This window comes from Phyllobates terribilis, unplaced genomic scaffold (genome assembly GCF_046119375.1).
Source record: "Phyllobates terribilis strain yellow unplaced genomic scaffold, ASM4611937v1 Scaffold_5__5_contigs__length_657084704, whole genome shotgun sequence".
NCBI lineage: Eukaryota > Metazoa > Chordata > Amphibia > Anura > Dendrobatidae > Phyllobates > Phyllobates terribilis.
The window spans coordinates 382,520,070-382,539,179 of NW_027362765.1; the positions used below are offsets into that span (position 1 = coordinate 382,520,070).

Consider the following 19,110-nt stretch of genomic DNA (forward strand, 5'->3'; position numbering starts at 1 on the left):
TACTCAATAACAATATAGGAGACCCACTCTTTAGTAATGGGGACAACAACAAAGCATAACCGGCTGATGGCTTTCTAAGAACAGTGAGGGCCGACTGCTGGACCTTTAAAAATAGTAAAGGTCGTCTGATGGTCCTATAAAAATAGGCTTTGTGACTTTCAGAGTCCCTCCTTCATAAATGAAACAGGATGTCTCTGATCATGTCTCACACACCACATGGCCAAATAAGGTTGTAAAATGTTAAAATGACAAAAATCCATTTTGGTTTCGTTTTTGAATTAAGGCCTGGGTGACTTGTGTGGTTGGTGATTTACACCTAGTTGTGTTGCTTGTTTGTTAGATCGCTGTAATGTTGGCTTTGTTTGCCTCCTCTGGGCATTTCTAGTGTTTGCTCTAATCTTTCCTAATCTTGCTATTACCTGCCTAAACCTGTCTAGTTTCTCTCTTTAGAATTAGAGCACAGTGCTACCTGACAAATAAAACAAGAAAAATACCACAACCCTAGCACGATATCTTGACTTGCTTCAATATTCTATGTGTATTTTTTATACAAAAGTCAGCGGAAAATTAAAAAAAATTGTGGCATACTAAAAGAGATTGACTTTGTATAAGAGCATGTAGAAACAACTAGAGGAAGCTTATCTTTTGTATTCGTGACATATTTTTAGCATTTAGCCATATACGCCTTCCACCCTTTCCTTTCTCTTGTTTTTGCATGTACTTCCTTCCTTTCATACATAAAAGCTCTACTTTAATTTATAAAAATAAACACCATAAAGGGAAATTGACTTCTAACATTACCTGTTTCATGTGAATTTTCTTAAAAAATGTAATGAGTATACCTATGAGGAATACCACTATTTATGGCCATTATATAACTTGCTTCCTGTATTTTTCTACAGTTTTCCCATCTGCGGGACCTCTCTCTAATTTTCAGTTTTCTCTGAGCGTTTGGGAAGAAACTAGCTGGTATAGATGTCATGAGAGATTCCTGCTCCCCAGTTTCTATATAATCCATGTTCAGAGGCAGCAGCATTAAATAGCAGGACTGAGCTGTGTAGAAGTGAATCCAGTCCTGGGTGAGATAAAACAGAGAAAATAAATAGTGTCTGGGAATGTCTCTACCTTCCTCTGTCCCTGCCTTCTCCTCCCCACTACTCTCTCCATAGACTTCAATCAACAGCTAAGGGTATGTGCAGACGATCTGGAGCCGACTGCGGCCCCGAGGCTACAGAGAAGCCGCTTGCGGCTTCAGCTCATTATGCAAATGAGCGGCAACCGTTTTTTTTTTCTCATAGGCGGGCTTTCCCCATAGAGGTTAGGTCTATGGGGAAAGCCCACATGCGGACCCACAGGAGGAAATAGACATGTTGCGGTCTGGAAAGACGCGCCACACGCCAGTTTCAGCGGGTGTGCTGCAGATGCATAGAGGGCATGGGATTTGTATAAATCCCATCCACTATGCTGTAAAATCTGGCCTCTGCGGATTACACGCAGCGCACTTGCGTCCAATCCGCAACGAACACTGATCGTGTGCACATACCTTAATACTCATACCCTCCAGTGAGCTGACAGTTCATCTCGTCTTAACAAAGATGGATATTACCAGTTTTTCATAGTGGATGCTGAGTTCAGGAGGCAGGAGGAGGAGAAGTGGCTCATAATTGGAGAAAGAAGGTGTATAGCATAGCATGATAATACATATTGCAATGTTTGTTACATTCAGTTGTACTATAGATCTGTGTAAGTTACAGCAGTGTAATCTGTGTTACCAGGAAACTTATTTAAAAGTAAACACCAGTACCGGTTCTCCATTTTGCTGGTCATGCTTTGTACACAAACTCAATGTCACGTTGTAGACATAAATGAGGAGAGACAAGCTACAAAACGCAGCCAACCCATTACAATAATACACATAGCACAGGTTAGTTCATCCTGGTAATGATAGTTGACCAACAAGGATTACAGTAATATGTATAAGATATAATGTTCAAGTAAAAGGTCCAAGGATAGTCAGATTTCTATGTAAGTCACAGCAAGAACCAATCACTTCCAATTTAAACCAACAAAAGTAGTTTTTCCAAGTATGTGAACTTTCAGATGTTCCATAAAGCGACCTAGGTTCCTTTTAAGATATGTTGCCCCAGCCGGAAGCATGCAATAGTGAAGTACCACAGCCGAGCGCTTTTCTCTGTAGTCCATGTATTCTACATACAAGAGTTTAAATAAAAAAACATTGATACATCAAGTCTGACTTGAGTTTCACAATCACCGGCTTCTCCTGGGGCATCACTAACAATTTTTAATTAAGTAGAGAAAAAATACCCACCATTTACAAAGATTATATCTGTGGAGTGGCAGTGAATCGCCTTCCATCAGTTTCATCCATAAAAGCCAAATCACATATTCTTGATTAACCAATGAAAACGGCACATGAGGTGTTTTATTGACAAAAATAGGCCGATCGAGTGGGCAAAATGGATCAATGATTACACTTGCCTCATGGGCAGCACGATGGTTCAGTGGTTAGCACTGCAGCCTTGAAGCGCTGGGGTCCTGGATTCAAATCCCACCAAGGACAACATCTGCAAGGAGTTTGTATGTTCTCCCCGTGTTTGTGTGGGTTTCCTCCCACACTCCAAAGACATACTGATAGGGAATGTAGATTGTGAGCCCCAATGGGGACAGTGCCGATAATGTCTGTAAAGAGCTGCAGAATATGTTGGCGCTATACAAATAAAAAGATTACTATTATTATTATGTTCATCAGTACTGTAATGCTGGAATGGGAAGGTAAAGCCATTTTATCACCTGGAAAGATGGCAAGTGGTGCCAAAAGAATAATGCACAATTGTAGGGCTGAATAGAGCAGGACCTAGGAAGATGTTTTTTAAGGGGGTGTTGAAAAAGGGCAAGACCCTACTCATTTGTTTTTGGTTGTCAATGGTGTATAAGGCTAAATTAAGACACTATACACTTCAACTATCAGTTAAATAATAAACCAAACACTCAGAGAATGAGCTCAGATATTGGTGGTGAGGCACTCCCATGGATGTGGCAAATAGTAAATATTACACACAGAGTGATCTATTTCAAGTGTTTATTTCGGTTAATGTTGATGATTATGGCTTACAGCCAATGAAAACACAAAGGTCATTATCTCAGTAAATTAGAATACTTTATAACACCAGCTTGAAAAATGTTTTTAAAATCCAAAATGTTGTCCTACTGAAATGTCTGTTCAGTAAATGCCCTCAATACTTGGTCGGGCTCCTTTTGCATCAATTACTGCATCAATGCGGCGTGGCATAGAGGCGATCAGCCTGTGGCACTGCTGAGGTATTATGGAAGCCCAGGTTGCTTTTGTTATGCTCGCGCCCGGACTGACTGACGTGAGCGTGATTAGTGATCCCACTGTACCATGAACCGAGGAGTGCCTGGAGGGGCATAACTAAGTATCAACCCGATCCGACCAAGGTCGCACGGCGGCTTAGTCGACTCCGTGGACCAAGGAGGAACCGAGCAGAGGGACCAGGTGCGACTCCAGGTCAGACCCCGGTCACAGTTGTTGACCCACACTGAGGAATGCAGGAACAGGCAGGTTAGACTGGAATGCAGACAGGTGGGCAGTGGCAAGCACGGCTGGTATGCAGACAGGTGGGGACTGGCAAGCACGGCTAGTATGCAGACAGGGAGATACTGGCAAGCACGACTGGAGTGCAGACAAGGAGGTACTAGCAGGTTGGAGCGCAGGCTGGATAGGGTCCAGTACAGACTGGGAGACAGGTACAGAGCAGTAGACAAGCAGAGTAAAGCGAAACCGCCGGAGCGGAGGACAAAGCAGAGCAGAGAGGAACTGCTGGTGTGGTGAGCAAGCAGGTCGGAGCGAAAACCGCAGGTGAGGTGGGCAAGGCAGAGCAAAGAGAAACCGCAGGTGCGGTGGGCAATGCAGAGCAGAGAGAAGCCGCCGGAGCGGTGGGCAAGGCAGCGCAGAGAGAAACCGCAGGTGCGGTGGACAAGGCAGAGCAGAGGGGAACTGCCGGAGCGGTGGGCAAGGCAGAGCAGAGAGAAACCGCTGGTGCGGTGAGCAAGGCAGAGCAGATAGACGCCGCCAGAGCGGTGGGCAAGTCAGAGCATAGAGAAGCCGCCAGAGCGGTGGGTAAGTCAGAGCAGAGAGAAACCGCCGGAGTGGTGAGCAAGACAGAGCGGAGCGAAACCGCAGGTGCAGTGGACAAGGCAGAGAGGACAGGGCTCTGTTCACATGGAACAGACTGGAAAATACAGGAGGATGGCTAGAACACAGGAGGAAGATACGGAGGAAGGCAAAAGGGACAAGCAGAACCAGATACACATAAGGTACTTACTATGAAGTAGCGAGTGGACACAAATCTCACAAACAGAAGTACTGAGACAACGAGTTGGAGTAGGTGCAGGTTTAGATACTGCAGGAAAAGGGAAGTTACGGACATAGAGACAAACAGGTAACAGGCTAGGATACAGTTCAGACAGGAACTGCTACTGCAATGTGATACAAGAATGAGCCTGGGTATACAGCCCCCAGAGTGGCGGAACAGACTAGAAGTCAGAGATAACAGGCCTGGGTATACAGCCCCCAGAGTTGGCAGAAACGGACAAGAAGTCACAGATAACAGGTCTGGGTATGCAGCCCCCAGAGATGGCGGAAACAGACAAGAAGCAGAACTGGACCTGGCAACCTCAGAGTCAAGGAGCACACTGAATGTTAGTGTTGCTGAGGCACCTCCTACTGGGTGGAGGGGGTTTAAATATCCAGAGACTCACAGCAATAGGCTGGAGACGCATTAGGGGTGCGCCCACAGCATCTATAAGAATCAGGAAGTAACCGGGCCGCCGCCCTAAGCAGTCAGTCAAGAGACATGCACACAGCATGAACTGGAGCAAGATTTGCAGGCTGGACTGACAGGTAAGATTGCGGTCTTGCATAGTGGGAGGTGGTGCACTATGCAAGCACGCCACCAGGGATGTTACAGCTTTGATAGCAGCCTTCAGCTCGTCTGCATTGTTGGGTCTGGTGTCTCTCATCTTCCTCTTGACAATACCCCATAGATTCTTTATAATAGATTCTCTATGGGGTTAAGGTCAGGCGAGTTTACTGGCCAATCAAGCACAGTGATACTGTTGTGTGTAAGCCAGGTATTGGTACTTTTGGCAGTGTCGACCGGGTCCAAGTCCTGCTGGAGAATGACATTTCCACCTCCATAAAGCTTGTCGGCAGAGGGAAGCATGAAGTGCTGTAAAATGTCCTGGTAGACGGCTGCGCTGACTTTGGTCTTGATAAAACACAGTGGACCTACACCAGCAGATGACATGGCTCCCCAAACCATCACTGATTGTGGAAACTTCACACTAGACCTCCAGCAGCTTGGATTGTGGCCTCTCCACTCTTCCTCCAGACTCTGGGACCTCGATTTACAAATGAAAATTGGAACTCTGGGACCTTGTGGAGTGTGTCAATGACTGCTTTCAAGTCAGCAGTCTTTCCCATGGTTGTGCAGCATACTGAAACAGACTAAAGGGACCTTATTAAAAGCTTAGGAAGGAAGCCTTTTTGCAGGTGTTTTTTGTTAATTATTTAAATTTACTGAGATAATGACTTTTGTGTTTTCATTGGCTGTAAGCCATAATCATCAACATTAACAGAAATAAACACTTGAAATAGATCACTGTTTGTAATGACTCTATATAATATTTGATAATATAAGAGTTTCACTTTTTGAATTGAAGAACTGAAATTAATTAACTTTTTGATGATATTCTAATTTTGTGAGATGCACGTTTAACCCCTTAACAACATTTGACGTACTAATACGCGTCTGTGCCCTGGGACTTAAGAGCCAGACCCGTATTAGTACGTCATGGCGATCGCGCGCGCACACAGGCTGTGCGGGCGCGATCGCCACCGGGTGTCAGCTGATTGTCACAGCTGACACCCGGTACTATGTGCAGGGAGCGGTCCCGCACCGCTCCCAGCACATTAACCCCCACTATGCTGCGATCGAAGTCGATCGCAGCATTGCGGAGGCAAGGGGAGGTGATCGCCGATACTCACCTCCTCTTCCGGCTTCCAGCGCTGTCTGCCGCGGCTTCCCGGGTGTTGCCATGACGACCCGATGTCGTCATGACAACATCCGGGTCACCAGACAGCAGGAAGATTGTTTGGACATGCGCAGTGCATCTCCAAACAATCTTCTCCCTGTCCAGCGCTGACAGCCTGCATGGCACAGGGATGGTGCTGCATTCCTGTGCCATGCAGGCGATCAGAGAAAAAAAAGTGAAAGTCCCATAGTGGGACAAAGTAATAAAGTATAAAAACAATCAGAAAGTGAAAAAAATTTTTTAAAAAAATTGCAAAAATATAAAAAAAATAAAATAAAAAATAATCCACCAAAAATAAAAATATAATGTACCCATCAATAAATTTTATTATAAAAAAAAAACAAAAAAACAATAAAAGTACACATATTTGGTATCGCCGCGTCCGGAACAACCTGACCTATAAAACTGTCCCACTAGTTAACCCCTTCAGTGAACACGGTAAAAAAAAAAAATAAAAAACGAAGCAAAAAACAATGCTTTATCACCATACCGCCAAACAAAAAATGGAATAACACGCGATCAAAAATGCAAATATAAATAAAAATGGTACCGCTGAAAATGTCATCTCGTCCCGCAAAAAACAAGCCACCATACAGCTCCATCAGCCAAAAAATATAAAAGTTATAGCTCTCAGAATAAAACTATGCTAAAAAATAATTTTTTCTATAAAATTGCTTTTATTATGTAAAAGTGCAAAACATAGAAAAACTATATAAATGTAGTACCGCTGTAAACGTACTGACCCGAAGAATAAAGCTGCCTTATCAATTTTACCACACGCGGAACAGAATAAAAAAAACAAAAAAAACAATTCCTGAATTGTTGGTTTTTGTTTATTCTGCCTCCCAAAAATCGGAATAGAAAGCGATCAAAAAACGTCACGTGCCTGAAAATGGCACCAATAACAACGTCAACTCATCCCGCAAGAAACGAGCCGTCACATGACTGTCTGCCAAAATCTGGAAAAATTATAGCTCTCAAAATATGGCGATGCAAAAACTAGATTTTACAAAAAATGCGTCTTTTAGTGTGTGACAGCTGTCAGTCATAAAAATCCCATATGATTCTGGTATCGCTGTAGTCTCACCGACCCGAAGAATAAGGTCGTCTAATCACTTATACCGCATGAGGAATGGCGTAAAAAATAAACTCTCGGGTTAGGGTTGGGCTAGGGTTAGGGCTGGGTTTGGGGTTAGGGTTGTGATGGGGTTGGGATTTTTTTCAAAAGTAAGAAAAAAAGATGACGATATGGCGACTAGTGTTGAGCGCAAGTGGTCGCTACTTGAGTTTGCATCGGGTGTTCTGGTATGCATTGAGTATCGTGGGTATTTGAGTGACATGCTCGAGTCTCCGCCCCATATGCTTCGGGGCCAAAAAAACTTTGCGGGGATTGCCTGCCATGCACGAGCATTCCCCGCATGTTTTTTTTAGGGTGTCTAATAACCGTGAAACATGCTGAGCAGGGACTCGAGCATGTCACTCGAGCACACGCTGTACATGGTGCATACCTGCGTACCCGATGCAAACTCAAGTAGCAAGCACTTGCGCTCAAGACTAATGACAACTTATTCAATATGATGACCTAATGTTATCAAATTCTGTGTCGTACCTCTGGGTTCAAAATGTTCACTATACACCTTAATAAAATCCTTGAGGGGTATAGTTTCCAAAATGGGGTCATTTGTGGGGGAGCTCCACTGTTTAGGCACATCAGGGGCTCTCCAAACGCGACATGGTGTCCGCTGACAAATTGAATGGATAATCGGCTCAAATTGTTACCGGACGCCATGTTGCGTTTGGAGAGCCCCTGCGTGCCTAAACATTGGAGCTCCCCCACAAGTGACCCCATTTTGGAAACTAGACCCCCCAAGGCACCTATCTAGATGCATAGTGAGCACTTGGAACCCCCAGGTGCTTCACTAATTGATTTGTAAAAATGAAAAAGTGAAAAAAAAAAACACTTTCATTTTTATGAATCAATTTGTGAAGCATCTGGGGGTTCCAAGTGCTCACTATGCATCTAGATAGGTGCCTTGGGGGGTCTAGTTTCCAAAACAGGTTCACTTGTGGGGGAGCTCCAATGTTTGGGCACACAGGGGCTCTCCAAACGCAACATGGTGTCCGCTAACAATTTGAGCCGACAATTTGTTAGTGGATACCATGTTGCATTTGGAGAGTCTCTGTGTGCCCAAACATTGGAGCTCCCCCACAAGTGACCCCATTTTGGAAACTAGACCCCCCAAGGCACCTATCTAGATGCATAGTGAGCACTTGGAACCTTGGAACCCCCAGGGGCTTCACAAATTGATTCATAAAAATGAAAAAGTGTTTTTTTTTTCACTTTTTCATTTTTACGAATCAATTTGTGAAGCACCTGGGGGTTCCAAGTGCTCACTATGCATCTAGATAGGTGCCTTGGGGGGTCTATTTTCCAAAATGGGGTCACTTGTGGGGGAGCTTCAATGTTTGGGCACACAGGGGCTCTCCAAACGCAACATGGTGTCCGCTAACAATTTGAGCCGATTTTCCATTCAATTTGCTAGTGGATACCATGTTGCATTTGGAGAGTCCCTGTGTGCCCAAACATTGGAGCTGCCCCACAAGTGACCCCATTTTGGAAACTAGACCCCCAAGGCACTTATCTAGATGCATAGTGAGCACTTGGAACCCCTAGGTGCTTCACAAATTGATTCGTAAAAATGAAAAAGTGAAAAAAAAAACACTTTTTCATTTTTACGAATCAATTTGTGAAGCACCTGGGGGTTCCAAGTGCTCACTATGCATCTAGATAGGTGCCTTGGGGGGTCTAGTTTCCAAAATGGGGTCACTCGTGGGGGAGCTCCAAATTTTGGGCACACAGGGGCTCTCCAAACGCAACATGGCGTCCGCTAATTATTCAAGCAAATTTTACAATCAAAAAGTCAAATGGCGCTCCTTCCCTTTCGAGCCCTGCCGTGCGCCCAAACAGTGTTTTTTCCCCACATATGAGGTATCTGCGTGCTCATTGGAAATTGCACAACAAATTTTGGGGTCTATTTTTTCTTGTTACCCCTGTGAAAATAAAAAAAATTGGGTCTAAATTAACATTTTTGTAAAAAAAGTTAAATGTTCATTTTTTTCTTCCACATTCCAAAAATTCCTGTGAAGCACCTGAAGGGTTAATGAAGTTATTGAATGTGGTTTTTAGCACCTTGAGGGGTGCAGTTTTTAGAATTGTGTCACTTTTGGGTATTTTCTGTCATAAAGACCTCTCTTAGTGACTTCAAATGTGATGTGGTCCCTAAAAAAATGGTTTTGTAAATTTTGTTGGAAAAATGAGAAATCGCTGGTCAACTTTTAACCCTTATAGCTCCCTAACAAAAAAAAAATTTGGTTCCAAAATTGTGCTGATGTAAAGTAGACATGTGGAAAATGTTATTTATTAACTCTTTTGTGTGACATATCTCTCTGATTTAAGAGCATAAAAATTAAAATTTTGAAAATTGCAAAATTTTCAAAATTTTTGCCAAATTTCCATTTTTTTCACAATTAAACGCAAGTGATATTGAAGAAATTTTACCACAATCATGAAGTACAATATGTCACGAAAAAACAATCTCAGAATCAGGGGGATCTGTTGAAGCGTTCCAGAGTAATTACCTCATAATGTAACAGTGGTCAAAATTGTAAAAATTGGCCTGGTCATTAACGTGCAAACCACCCTCGGGGGTTAAGGAGTTAAATGCAGATAGTTGATAAGCAAGCAGGAGCTTAAGAGATGATTAGTCATCTGAGAGAAATGGATGTTGAAGAAAATTCCAAAAGTACACACAGAACTGAATGCAAAGCTTACTGAATACTCAGACAGCACAAAGCTGTCTGAGTCGGCCTTAAGTGTTCATGTTTGATATTGAAGGTAACTGACAGGTCACAGCTGTTCCTGTCATTGTAATCTGTGATAAGGAACCAAAAACTTGTGCCTGACCCACGACAGGTGAGTAACATTAACATTACTGTTGGCATTATAGAAATATTTGAAGTCTTGCTCCTAGTACTGTCTGTTACATAATCACTGCTCCTTTCACTCCCCTTTTACAAAGACCTCTAACATTTTTGGACAAAGGTTTACTTAATCCCTGACCCCGCGATCCCAAAAGTGGGCTCCGGAACCCCGAGAACGGCGCTCTGCATCTCCATCCTGAATAGAGCAAAGGTATACATGCTCAGCGACCACTCCATTCATTGTCTATGGGACTGCCTGAAATAGCCGAGCTCTGTACTCAGCAATCCCAAAGGCAACGCATGGACTGGAGACTGTGTATTTGAACCTACACTCTGTTGAGGGCCAGGTTCCGGAGACCCAGCAGTCGGACCCCCAGCGATCAGCATGTTATCTCCTGTTCTATATATGGGGATAACTTCATATTTTGGCATTAACCCTTTAATAATTATACTGAAGGGGGTGTTTCTCCCCCCGTAGAATTAGAGATCAAGTGCAAATTGCTTATAGTTAGTTGAATAAATTTTCTGAAATTGTAAAGCCATTAACATTAATGACCCATTTCTGATTAATTTATAACAGAGTGCTACAGGAGACCCAAGCCTTAAAAGTGGGCCGCACCATTCACGGGTCAGCGCTTTGGGCTTTTCCCCAGGCCAAAAATTGCCAGATAGCCCCTGTGCTGTGGAGAGGTGATATATGTTGTTAATTGAACTACCCTTTATGTCAGTGAGTGGTAATTATAATGATGACAAAACCTAATAAAGAGATTAGATTCTGCACTTTCATGTTATTCTAATGTAGAAAGCAGACGAACAAACGGAAAAAATAATCCTCATTTTCCAAAGTGTGTTGTATCATAGAGGTATTTTGGATATGTTACCCTGTTAATGAAATCCTGAGACCGCCCAAAAATTTGTCCATGTGCACTTGGTTTTTTATTCACGATAAACAGTACTTTTATCTGGAAAAACTGTGTGGATCAGTAGTGTAGCTATCGGGGGGGCAGAGGGGGCGGTGGCCCCAGACCCCATGCTCCGAGGGGCCCACCCAGTTACACTCTGGGGCAGAGCAGGGAGACTTGATGTCTCTGCACTGCCTGGCGGCCGCTATGGGGTCCTTGAGTAGCAGGGCAGGGGGCCACCGGTGCCAGCATCGAGCCCCCCGCCCGTCACCACAAGTTCAATTATGAGAGAGGGAACGAGACTTTCTGTCCCATCAGGCTCCTCTGCGTCTGATGTCACTGACGTCATCACATGGTGCCCGCTGTTCTGAAGATGTGCGGGTGCTTGGAGCAGCAGGGAATGAGGAGGAGAGGTGAGTATTGTGTTTATTTATTTTTCCTATGGGGGGATTATGCTACAGACTCTGCCTATGGGGGGGGTTATACTACAGACTCTGCCTTTGGGGAGGATTATACTACAGACTCTGCCTATGGGAGGATTATGCTACAGACTCTGCCTATGGGTGTGGATTATACTATAGATTTTGCCTATGGGGGGATTATACTACAGACTCTGCCTATGAGGGGGATTATGCTACAGAGTCTGTGAGGTGCATGGAGGTGCATTATACTATATGGAGGCCGATGGGGGTGCATTATACTATATGTAGGCTATTTATACAGTATGAGGATTACAGTTAGGGTCATACAGTGTGGGAGATAATGTGGGGTCTTTGCACAGTGTGGGGGCCAACATACAGTGTGGGAGATAATGTGGGGTCTTTGCACAGTGTGGGGGCCATCATACAGTGTGGGATATAATGTGGGGTCTTTGTACAGTGTTGGAGCCATCAGTTTGGAGGCTACTAAGGGGTCAGTATACTGTATAGTACCCCCCACACAGTGAGGGGGAATTATACTATGTATAAGAGAGCATTATACTGTGTAGAGAGGAGCTGCACATGGGGGGAGACTCAGGACATTATTAAATGTTAAGTGGTCCCCTTATCGTTATAGGGGAACTCAGGTTATTATGACTTTCAAAGGGGCACACAGGGCATTATTACTTTCTAGGTGCCAAAACTGTTTTCTAGGGCACTTACACACAGCATTACTATATTCTAGAGGTTTGTTTTATCATCTAGAGGGCACACAGCAGGAGCAGTAATAGGGACACTGCAGCAACAGAGGCTCCGTATTGGATTATCAGCAGGATGAGGAGTTTGTGCAGGTTGGGAATAGATGGGGACGGTGCCTGAAATGTAAGGAGTCAAATGTGTCTTTGTTGTGTTCTCTTCAGTCCTGGATGGAGAAGTTGTCTGTCGGTCTGGGCCAGATGGAAAATGTGACATGCAGAAGTAGTGCTGTTGCTTTAAAAGCATTCAGGAACTATCAGGGGTTAACACAGTCACAGGAGAAGGGGAGTGTTTTAGAAGAGCCCCAGGGGGATTGTGGGGAAGTTGTTTACTGTCTGGCTGGTGTGGAAGAGAAAGGTGGTGTGTGATCTGTATCTCACAGAAGCGCCCCTGCAAGTGAAAAGAATTCAAGTCAGGAGTGAAGCTAAGCACAGGTCAGGTAGAGTTTCTGAACTAGCAGTGCAGAGTATTGTCAGGCAGAAAGATAAGGACTGAAAGAAATTGTGTCACAGAGATCATCTCCCTCAGCAAACCCTCCCCCCTTCTTCATCTCACTGTGCTGTAAAGAATGCTGTGCTCATTAATGTGCCTTTGCATTAGAACTGTGCTGTCCTGTACTACCGAGAAGACTGTGAACTGCTGTGCTGCTAAGGAAACTGTACTGTTTGTCACTGGAGCCTGTTGCTCATAAGATTTAACTTGCACTGGCTGTGTGGCTTCTTATTAAATGCTACTGTTCTACCGTTTATGAGAACTCTTGTCAAGTGTGTCTGGTCAGCAAGTGAAACAACCTACGTGTCTGTGCCTGAGGGTCAATACCCCTGTGTGCCTGAGAGAAGCTGCAGCACATGGTCTATGGTCACCCTGAGTAACGGTTCCCCGGGATTCCAAAGAATTCATGTAACCTGTCTCGCCCCTATCTGAACCTAGCGGCGTGCGTGTAACAAAAAGATGGGAAAAGTGAACAATTTAATCAGAAAGAATGTCACCTGTAAGTTACTATATATAACTGTGCTGTGATCTCTTATATGTTCTGCAGGGCTGATATCTAGCAATATATGGTCACCATATGGCAGTAGTATCAGTGCTGGTCTTTGTATAGAGATTATTTTCAGTAGCGGCGCGGTATTCTGCAGAGGTTCTCCTACATCCACTATCTGGGTGCACCACCGTAGCTGTAATCAGGGTTACCTGGTTAGGGGCTCAGTCAGAAGTTTCATCCCCCCACCCCCGAACCAAAACCCTAGCTACGCCTCTGTATGGGGGGGGGGGGATTATGCTACAGACTCTGCCTATGGGGGGGATATACTATATACTCTGCCTATGGGAGGTTATATTACAGACTCTGCCTTTGGGGGGGATTATACTACAGACTCTGCCTATGGGGGTGGTTTTTTTTTTACATTCCTGCATCTGCTATGACTGTCTGTACCCTAAGTTTTTAAACCAATGGAAAGGGTGAAGGAGTGTACTAATGATCAATACATTGTGAAAGTAATGTTCACTGCTTCATACAAAAGTCAAAAGTGAAAGAAGACAAGTTTCATTTCTAAGAAAATGAAATTTAGCCAAATTACACAACAAATGCATTTGGATCCCGTAGTCCCAACCCTTTAGTGACATTGGCCGTACATCTACATCACATATGGGGTGTATGGAGCGGGTTCAGGAGCTGAGCTGCTCCTTGTCTGTAACAGTCAATGACTCCTTAGATGCTGCAGTCAGTTGTGGTCCTGGCATCTAAGTGGTGGCCTGAAGAGGACCGGTCCTAGTATGGCAATCCATCGTACCCTCTGCGATTATGGGGTGTCAATAGATTGTCATAGTAGCCTTTCATCTTTACAGGAGAACTGACAGAAGAATACACCAAAATAAAGAATTGTTGCAGTATATTGCACCAGTGATCGCAGGTTACAGTTCCCTAATAATAATAATAATTAATAATAAATGATAACATACAAAATAAATACTGTACATATTAAGATATTTATTCTGTATGGTGAATGCTTTTTTGGGGGTCATCTCACCTCTCAAATATAAATTAAATCAATGTTTAACCCCTTAATGACCGCCGATATGCATTAAAACGGCAATTAGGAATAAGGGAATAGCTTTTTGCGACCGATCGGGGCCGATTAACCCCTTAAATACCGATGTCAATCGCGACAGCGGCAGTATGTAAGTTGTTACAAGGGAGTCACGAGACCCCCTTAGTAACCATCGGACCCCTACGATGAGAATCGCGGGTCCCAATGGTTATCAAGGTGCCTTGAGATCATGTGATGATCTCAAAGTACGGTGGCCTGACTGCTCTCATGCACTGCAGTACACGAATACTACAGTGTATGAAACCAGCTATCAAAATAACAATTATACATGTCCCACAGTGAAAAAGCGCAAAAGAGTTAAATAAAATATGTAAAAAAAAGTTTAAAAAAAACACAAAAAGTGCACACAAATCACTAAAATCCTTTTCACCACCATCCTTTTTGTGATAAAACAAAAATAAACCAAAAAAAGTACACATAATTGGTATTGCCGCGTCCAGAACGACCCACTCTATAAAAGTGGCACGTTATTTATTTTGTTTGGCGAACGCAGTGAAAAAAGAAAAAAGCCCCAAATTTTGCTTTTTCATAATACTGACTCACAAAAAAGTGAATAAAAAGCAACCAAAAATTCATATGTAAAAAAAAAAATGGTACAAAAGAAAACACCAAACCGTCCCGCAGAAAACAAGCCCTAATATGGCTCTTTCGGCAAAAAAATAAAAAAGTTACAGCTCTCAGAATGTGGCGATGCAAAAACAGATTAATTTTTGTAAAATATTGTTTTTAGTCTGTAAAAATAGCAAAGCATAAAAAAATATATAAATCGCTGTAATTGCACCGACCCGATGAACAATTCGGTCTTATCACTTTTACCATACGTTGAATGGCGCAAAAAATAAAAGCTAAAAACAATGACTGTATTGCGATCAAAAAATATTATGTGCCAAAAATAGTACCAAAAAAATCTGCAACTCATTCCGCAAAAAATAAGCCCTCATACAGCTCAGAATATGGTGACGAACAAAAATACTTTTTATAAAAAAGCATTTTTATGTGTGATGGCAGCAAAACCTAAAAAAAAACACATTATAAATCTGATATCGCTTTAATAGCACTGACCCGAAGAATAAATCTGCCTTATTACTTACAGTGAACGACCAAAAATAAAAACTATTCTTGTACTGCTGTTTATTTGTTCATTCTACCTCTCAAAAATTGAAACAAGGCTTTGCTCACATTTATCCTGTGCTCTCTGCTGTGATCTAACGTGGAGGTTTCTGTGTAAATTACGCCAAACCGCGATTCAGACAAAACCCCGAAAGGAATCACTCACTTATGAGACCGATTGAGTCACTTTGAACTGGTCTCTGTTCCGGCGGTGTCCCATCATTTTAGGCGTCTTTTTAGCACACAAGTGTTGGCGACCACAGATCTGTGCATGCCTAAAAAAATAGAGACCATCGGAGCAGATTCCAGACGGACTTCAAAGTGTCTCTATCTGCCTCATTATGGTGGGTGGTTCTGTCGTGAGTTTTGTCTGAATTGCATTTTTGGTGGAATTTACATGAAAACCCCGTGGTAAATGCTCAGCGTAGAACATACGAATGTGATCCCGGCCTTATTCTGGAAGCGATCGAAAAATATTATTCACCCCAAAATATTACCAATAAAAATCTTAATTTATACCGCACAAAACCAGCAACCCACTCAGGTCCGTCATCTGTCACTGGAACTATATGGGGTTCCCACATTACTGGTAGAACAAACTCTGAAAAACAACATGGCTCCCTCCCCCCTCAAATAAAATCCAGTGAATTCTGCACTCCAAATCCAAATGCCCCCTCCTGAGCCCCACTGTGACTAAACTGCAGTAAGCAGCCACATGTTTGGCATTATTGTAGTGGGGAGAGAGCACTTAACAATTTACGGGGTGCGTATCGCTAGAAGCACAAGCTGGGTTCAATATATGGGACGCTACAATATATGGGGGCACTATACGGATCAGAGTGGGATCAGTTTTTGTTGGAGGTGGAGCGAATAAAAAAAAAAAAAAAGGTTTCTCCATCACCATTTTGTCAGTCTGTGAAAATTGGACAGCACTCAGATGACATCTGAGTGCAGTCTGATATTTTCCACAGACTCATAGACTTACATTGTCAATTTTGATCCAACACTCAGGTCAAGATCAGACATGTCACCAATTTTTTCCTTGGACCACTCAGTCCGATGAAAAATTCGGACTTGTGTACAGTGCGATAGAATGACATGGGTACGAGTGATATCCGTGAAAACCACAGATGCCACTCGTCGGAGATCATCGGTCATGTTCACAAGACGTAACAGCAAACACTGTCTAGTCTGATCCTGCAATCAAACTATGACTACAAGATCGGTACTCTGTTACCATTGAGGTGCATAGTTCTGCAGAGGAGCTGTGTACGCAACAGTGATCTAAATTCTGTCCTAAAAATCTAAGGTTACAAACATTAAAGGACATACTAACATTAGGTGAGTTGAGTGATTGGCTGCAGCTGTCTGATGGACAACATGCTATCACTTCATCAGCAGAGACCACTGAAGCCCCAGGAACATTCTCTGTTCTTTGCCCGATATTAAAACACCCCGCAGAATCCCTATAATATCTGAGTTTTCCAGTAAGTAGCAGTTTTATCTGTAAGAACCGTGTGGATATTAACAATCATGAAAACTGCACCAATTTGTGGCACGGCAGCAGCTCAGAGCCGGTTTGTCACTCTTGGCTTCATGATTCTTACTAGTTATTGAAAGCGAGAGGCAGAAATGTGAAGGATGTGGGTTCTTATTTCTAAAAAGATCTCACAGAGGCGAAAGAGAGAAAATTGCAGGCGAACAGCCAGAAATGGCCAAAATTTCAGAGTTTTTACAGCTCACTTCCTTCTTGGCAGGGGCTGAAAGCTCATTTTCTGATGATGACGAGTGCTATTCGAGCAGGGCGTCTCTTGTGCTGTGGAAACATAATCTTTGTACTCAACACCAGCTATTCACAGAGGATTGACTGTATCATGACTACAGCAAGTCTAAACTCTGCAACAGATTCTCTGTAAGAAGCTTTACCAGATCTACAAAAACCATGGGGGTCTGTGAAGAAGATGGAGTTTTAGAACACGAGAACATGATGCGCAAAGAGCAATATGGTGAGGATGGCGGGGATATTTTACATTATTATTATTAATTATAATTAACAGTCCCGTTACTATAATTATGTCTCATATAGACGGTTATCCTGAATATTCTCTTATTCGGAGGATCTGATATATAGATGATCTCTCCCTGAGCTCCATGTTGTCTTCTCTATCCTCTGCCGTCCTCAAAGAGGAGACGTCACAGATCATAATATCATGGATCTGATCTACATGAAGAGCAGAACCATCCAGACCAGGACTGATACATTGTACACAGCAGGAGAATGACACTTTGTGTCCCCCTTTATGACTTGATTCCCCCTCTCCACATACTGTGGTAAGACTGAAGGATCACTGGCCTCACACTGGCAAAGATCCATCACCATCATAGCTAAGCTCCACCCAATGCAGCTGTTTACCAGTTATATATTAACTCTCTCAGCTCTGCAAGATCTCTATCACCTGCACTAACTGCTGCAGACTCTGGACTCTTTATCACCTTTATCAGTCATTTCTAGGTTTTGTGTTTTTACCTTTGGAACTGCTCTGACAAACACAAACCTGACATTTATACCCTGACATGTATTACTATTATTCCTCATTATTCTTTATTACTGCCTTCTAGATTAGAATATTTTTCCCTACATGCTATTCTTTCTTTTTCAGCAAATCCAGAACATAGTACAATAAAGAAGCTTGGGAGTCCCTTCAAAAAGAATAAAGCCGGTAATAAATGTGTGATACATTTATCCGCTCTTTATATGCAATAATAATATTAATAACCAAAGCACACAGGATGAGCTTTCCCAGAAAACACTTTTAATTGCGAGCTAAGCCTTGATTTCTTTCATTTACCATTCCATTTACATGAGGCTGTTTTGGCACATGAGGAGGTAGGACATTTAGTGATAGGGTCCATCCATATTTAGGTCACCAGGACGTGGTTGAAGGCTTTTTCGCTCTTTAATCAAAAAACGCTACCTAAGTATCTTATGTTTGTAACATTTGCGGCAAAATTGAAGTTCATGTATTCGCTATTCGCAGTGTAGATGATTGCAATCACTTTTTTACATACAGGGAGTGGATCCAAATACAGAAGTAGTTGCCTCGTAATCACTGCTTTTTAACACAAACCTGTATTTCCAGTACTGAGAATCTCCATATTGTGAGACTCTTTAATACTGTAGCTATAGGGAGTGCAGAGACATTAGTGTATGATGATCTTGTGATAGTCACTTTTCTGTTCACGTGAGAAGAAAGAAAATAAAAAAGTTATGGCTCTTTGATCTTGGCCAATGAAAAAAAATTACAAAAGTTATTTTTTTTTAAAGGCGCAAATTAACCCTGGTGCTTTAGGCGTTAAACTGTGGAGAAATCTGATCTGTGTGCTTATTCTGAGAGGTAGAATTACACAAAGTAGTTACTGCCCCCTGCTGGTCCATCATGTATTTATTGTGGTGCAGAAGTTCTCCTTCATATAAGAGGGCAAACAAGTAACTATAATTACTGTATAAGAGGAATCGGCCTCTCTTTATAATATTTGGTCTGTGATATTGCATATTTCACTCTACACAGAACTGATTGATGTATCCGTCACTTATCTTGGTTTCTGTCCTATACACACATATGGTATCACCTGTCGTAACTACTCGTATACTGACATTTCCATGTTATTTGTATCACAGTGAATGACATAAAAAATTAC

General features: G+C 42.8%; 1 protein-coding gene across 4 annotated transcripts in view; it reads left to right on the forward strand.

Annotated features, from left to right (window-relative positions):
* The first annotated feature begins 17,184 nt into the window (after positions 1 to 17,184).
* Positions 17,185 to 19,110, forward strand: part of LOC141273287 (C-type lectin domain family 2 member D-like) — a 36,854-nt gene continuing 34,928 nt past the window's right edge. The window contains exons 1-2 of one of the 4 annotated variants that reach the window (XM_073684915.1): positions 17,188 to 17,417; positions 18,072 to 18,131. In XM_073684915.1, coding sequence (XP_073541016.1) covers positions 17,354 to 17,417; positions 18,072 to 18,131 — 124 coding nt within the window. In that variant the 5' untranslated portion in view covers positions 17,188 to 17,353. Of the gene's footprint in view, positions 17,418 to 18,071; positions 18,132 to 19,110 lie in introns of all 4 variants that reach the window. The other 3 variants (XM_073684913.1, XM_073684911.1, XM_073684912.1) reach the window with 3 other exon arrangements.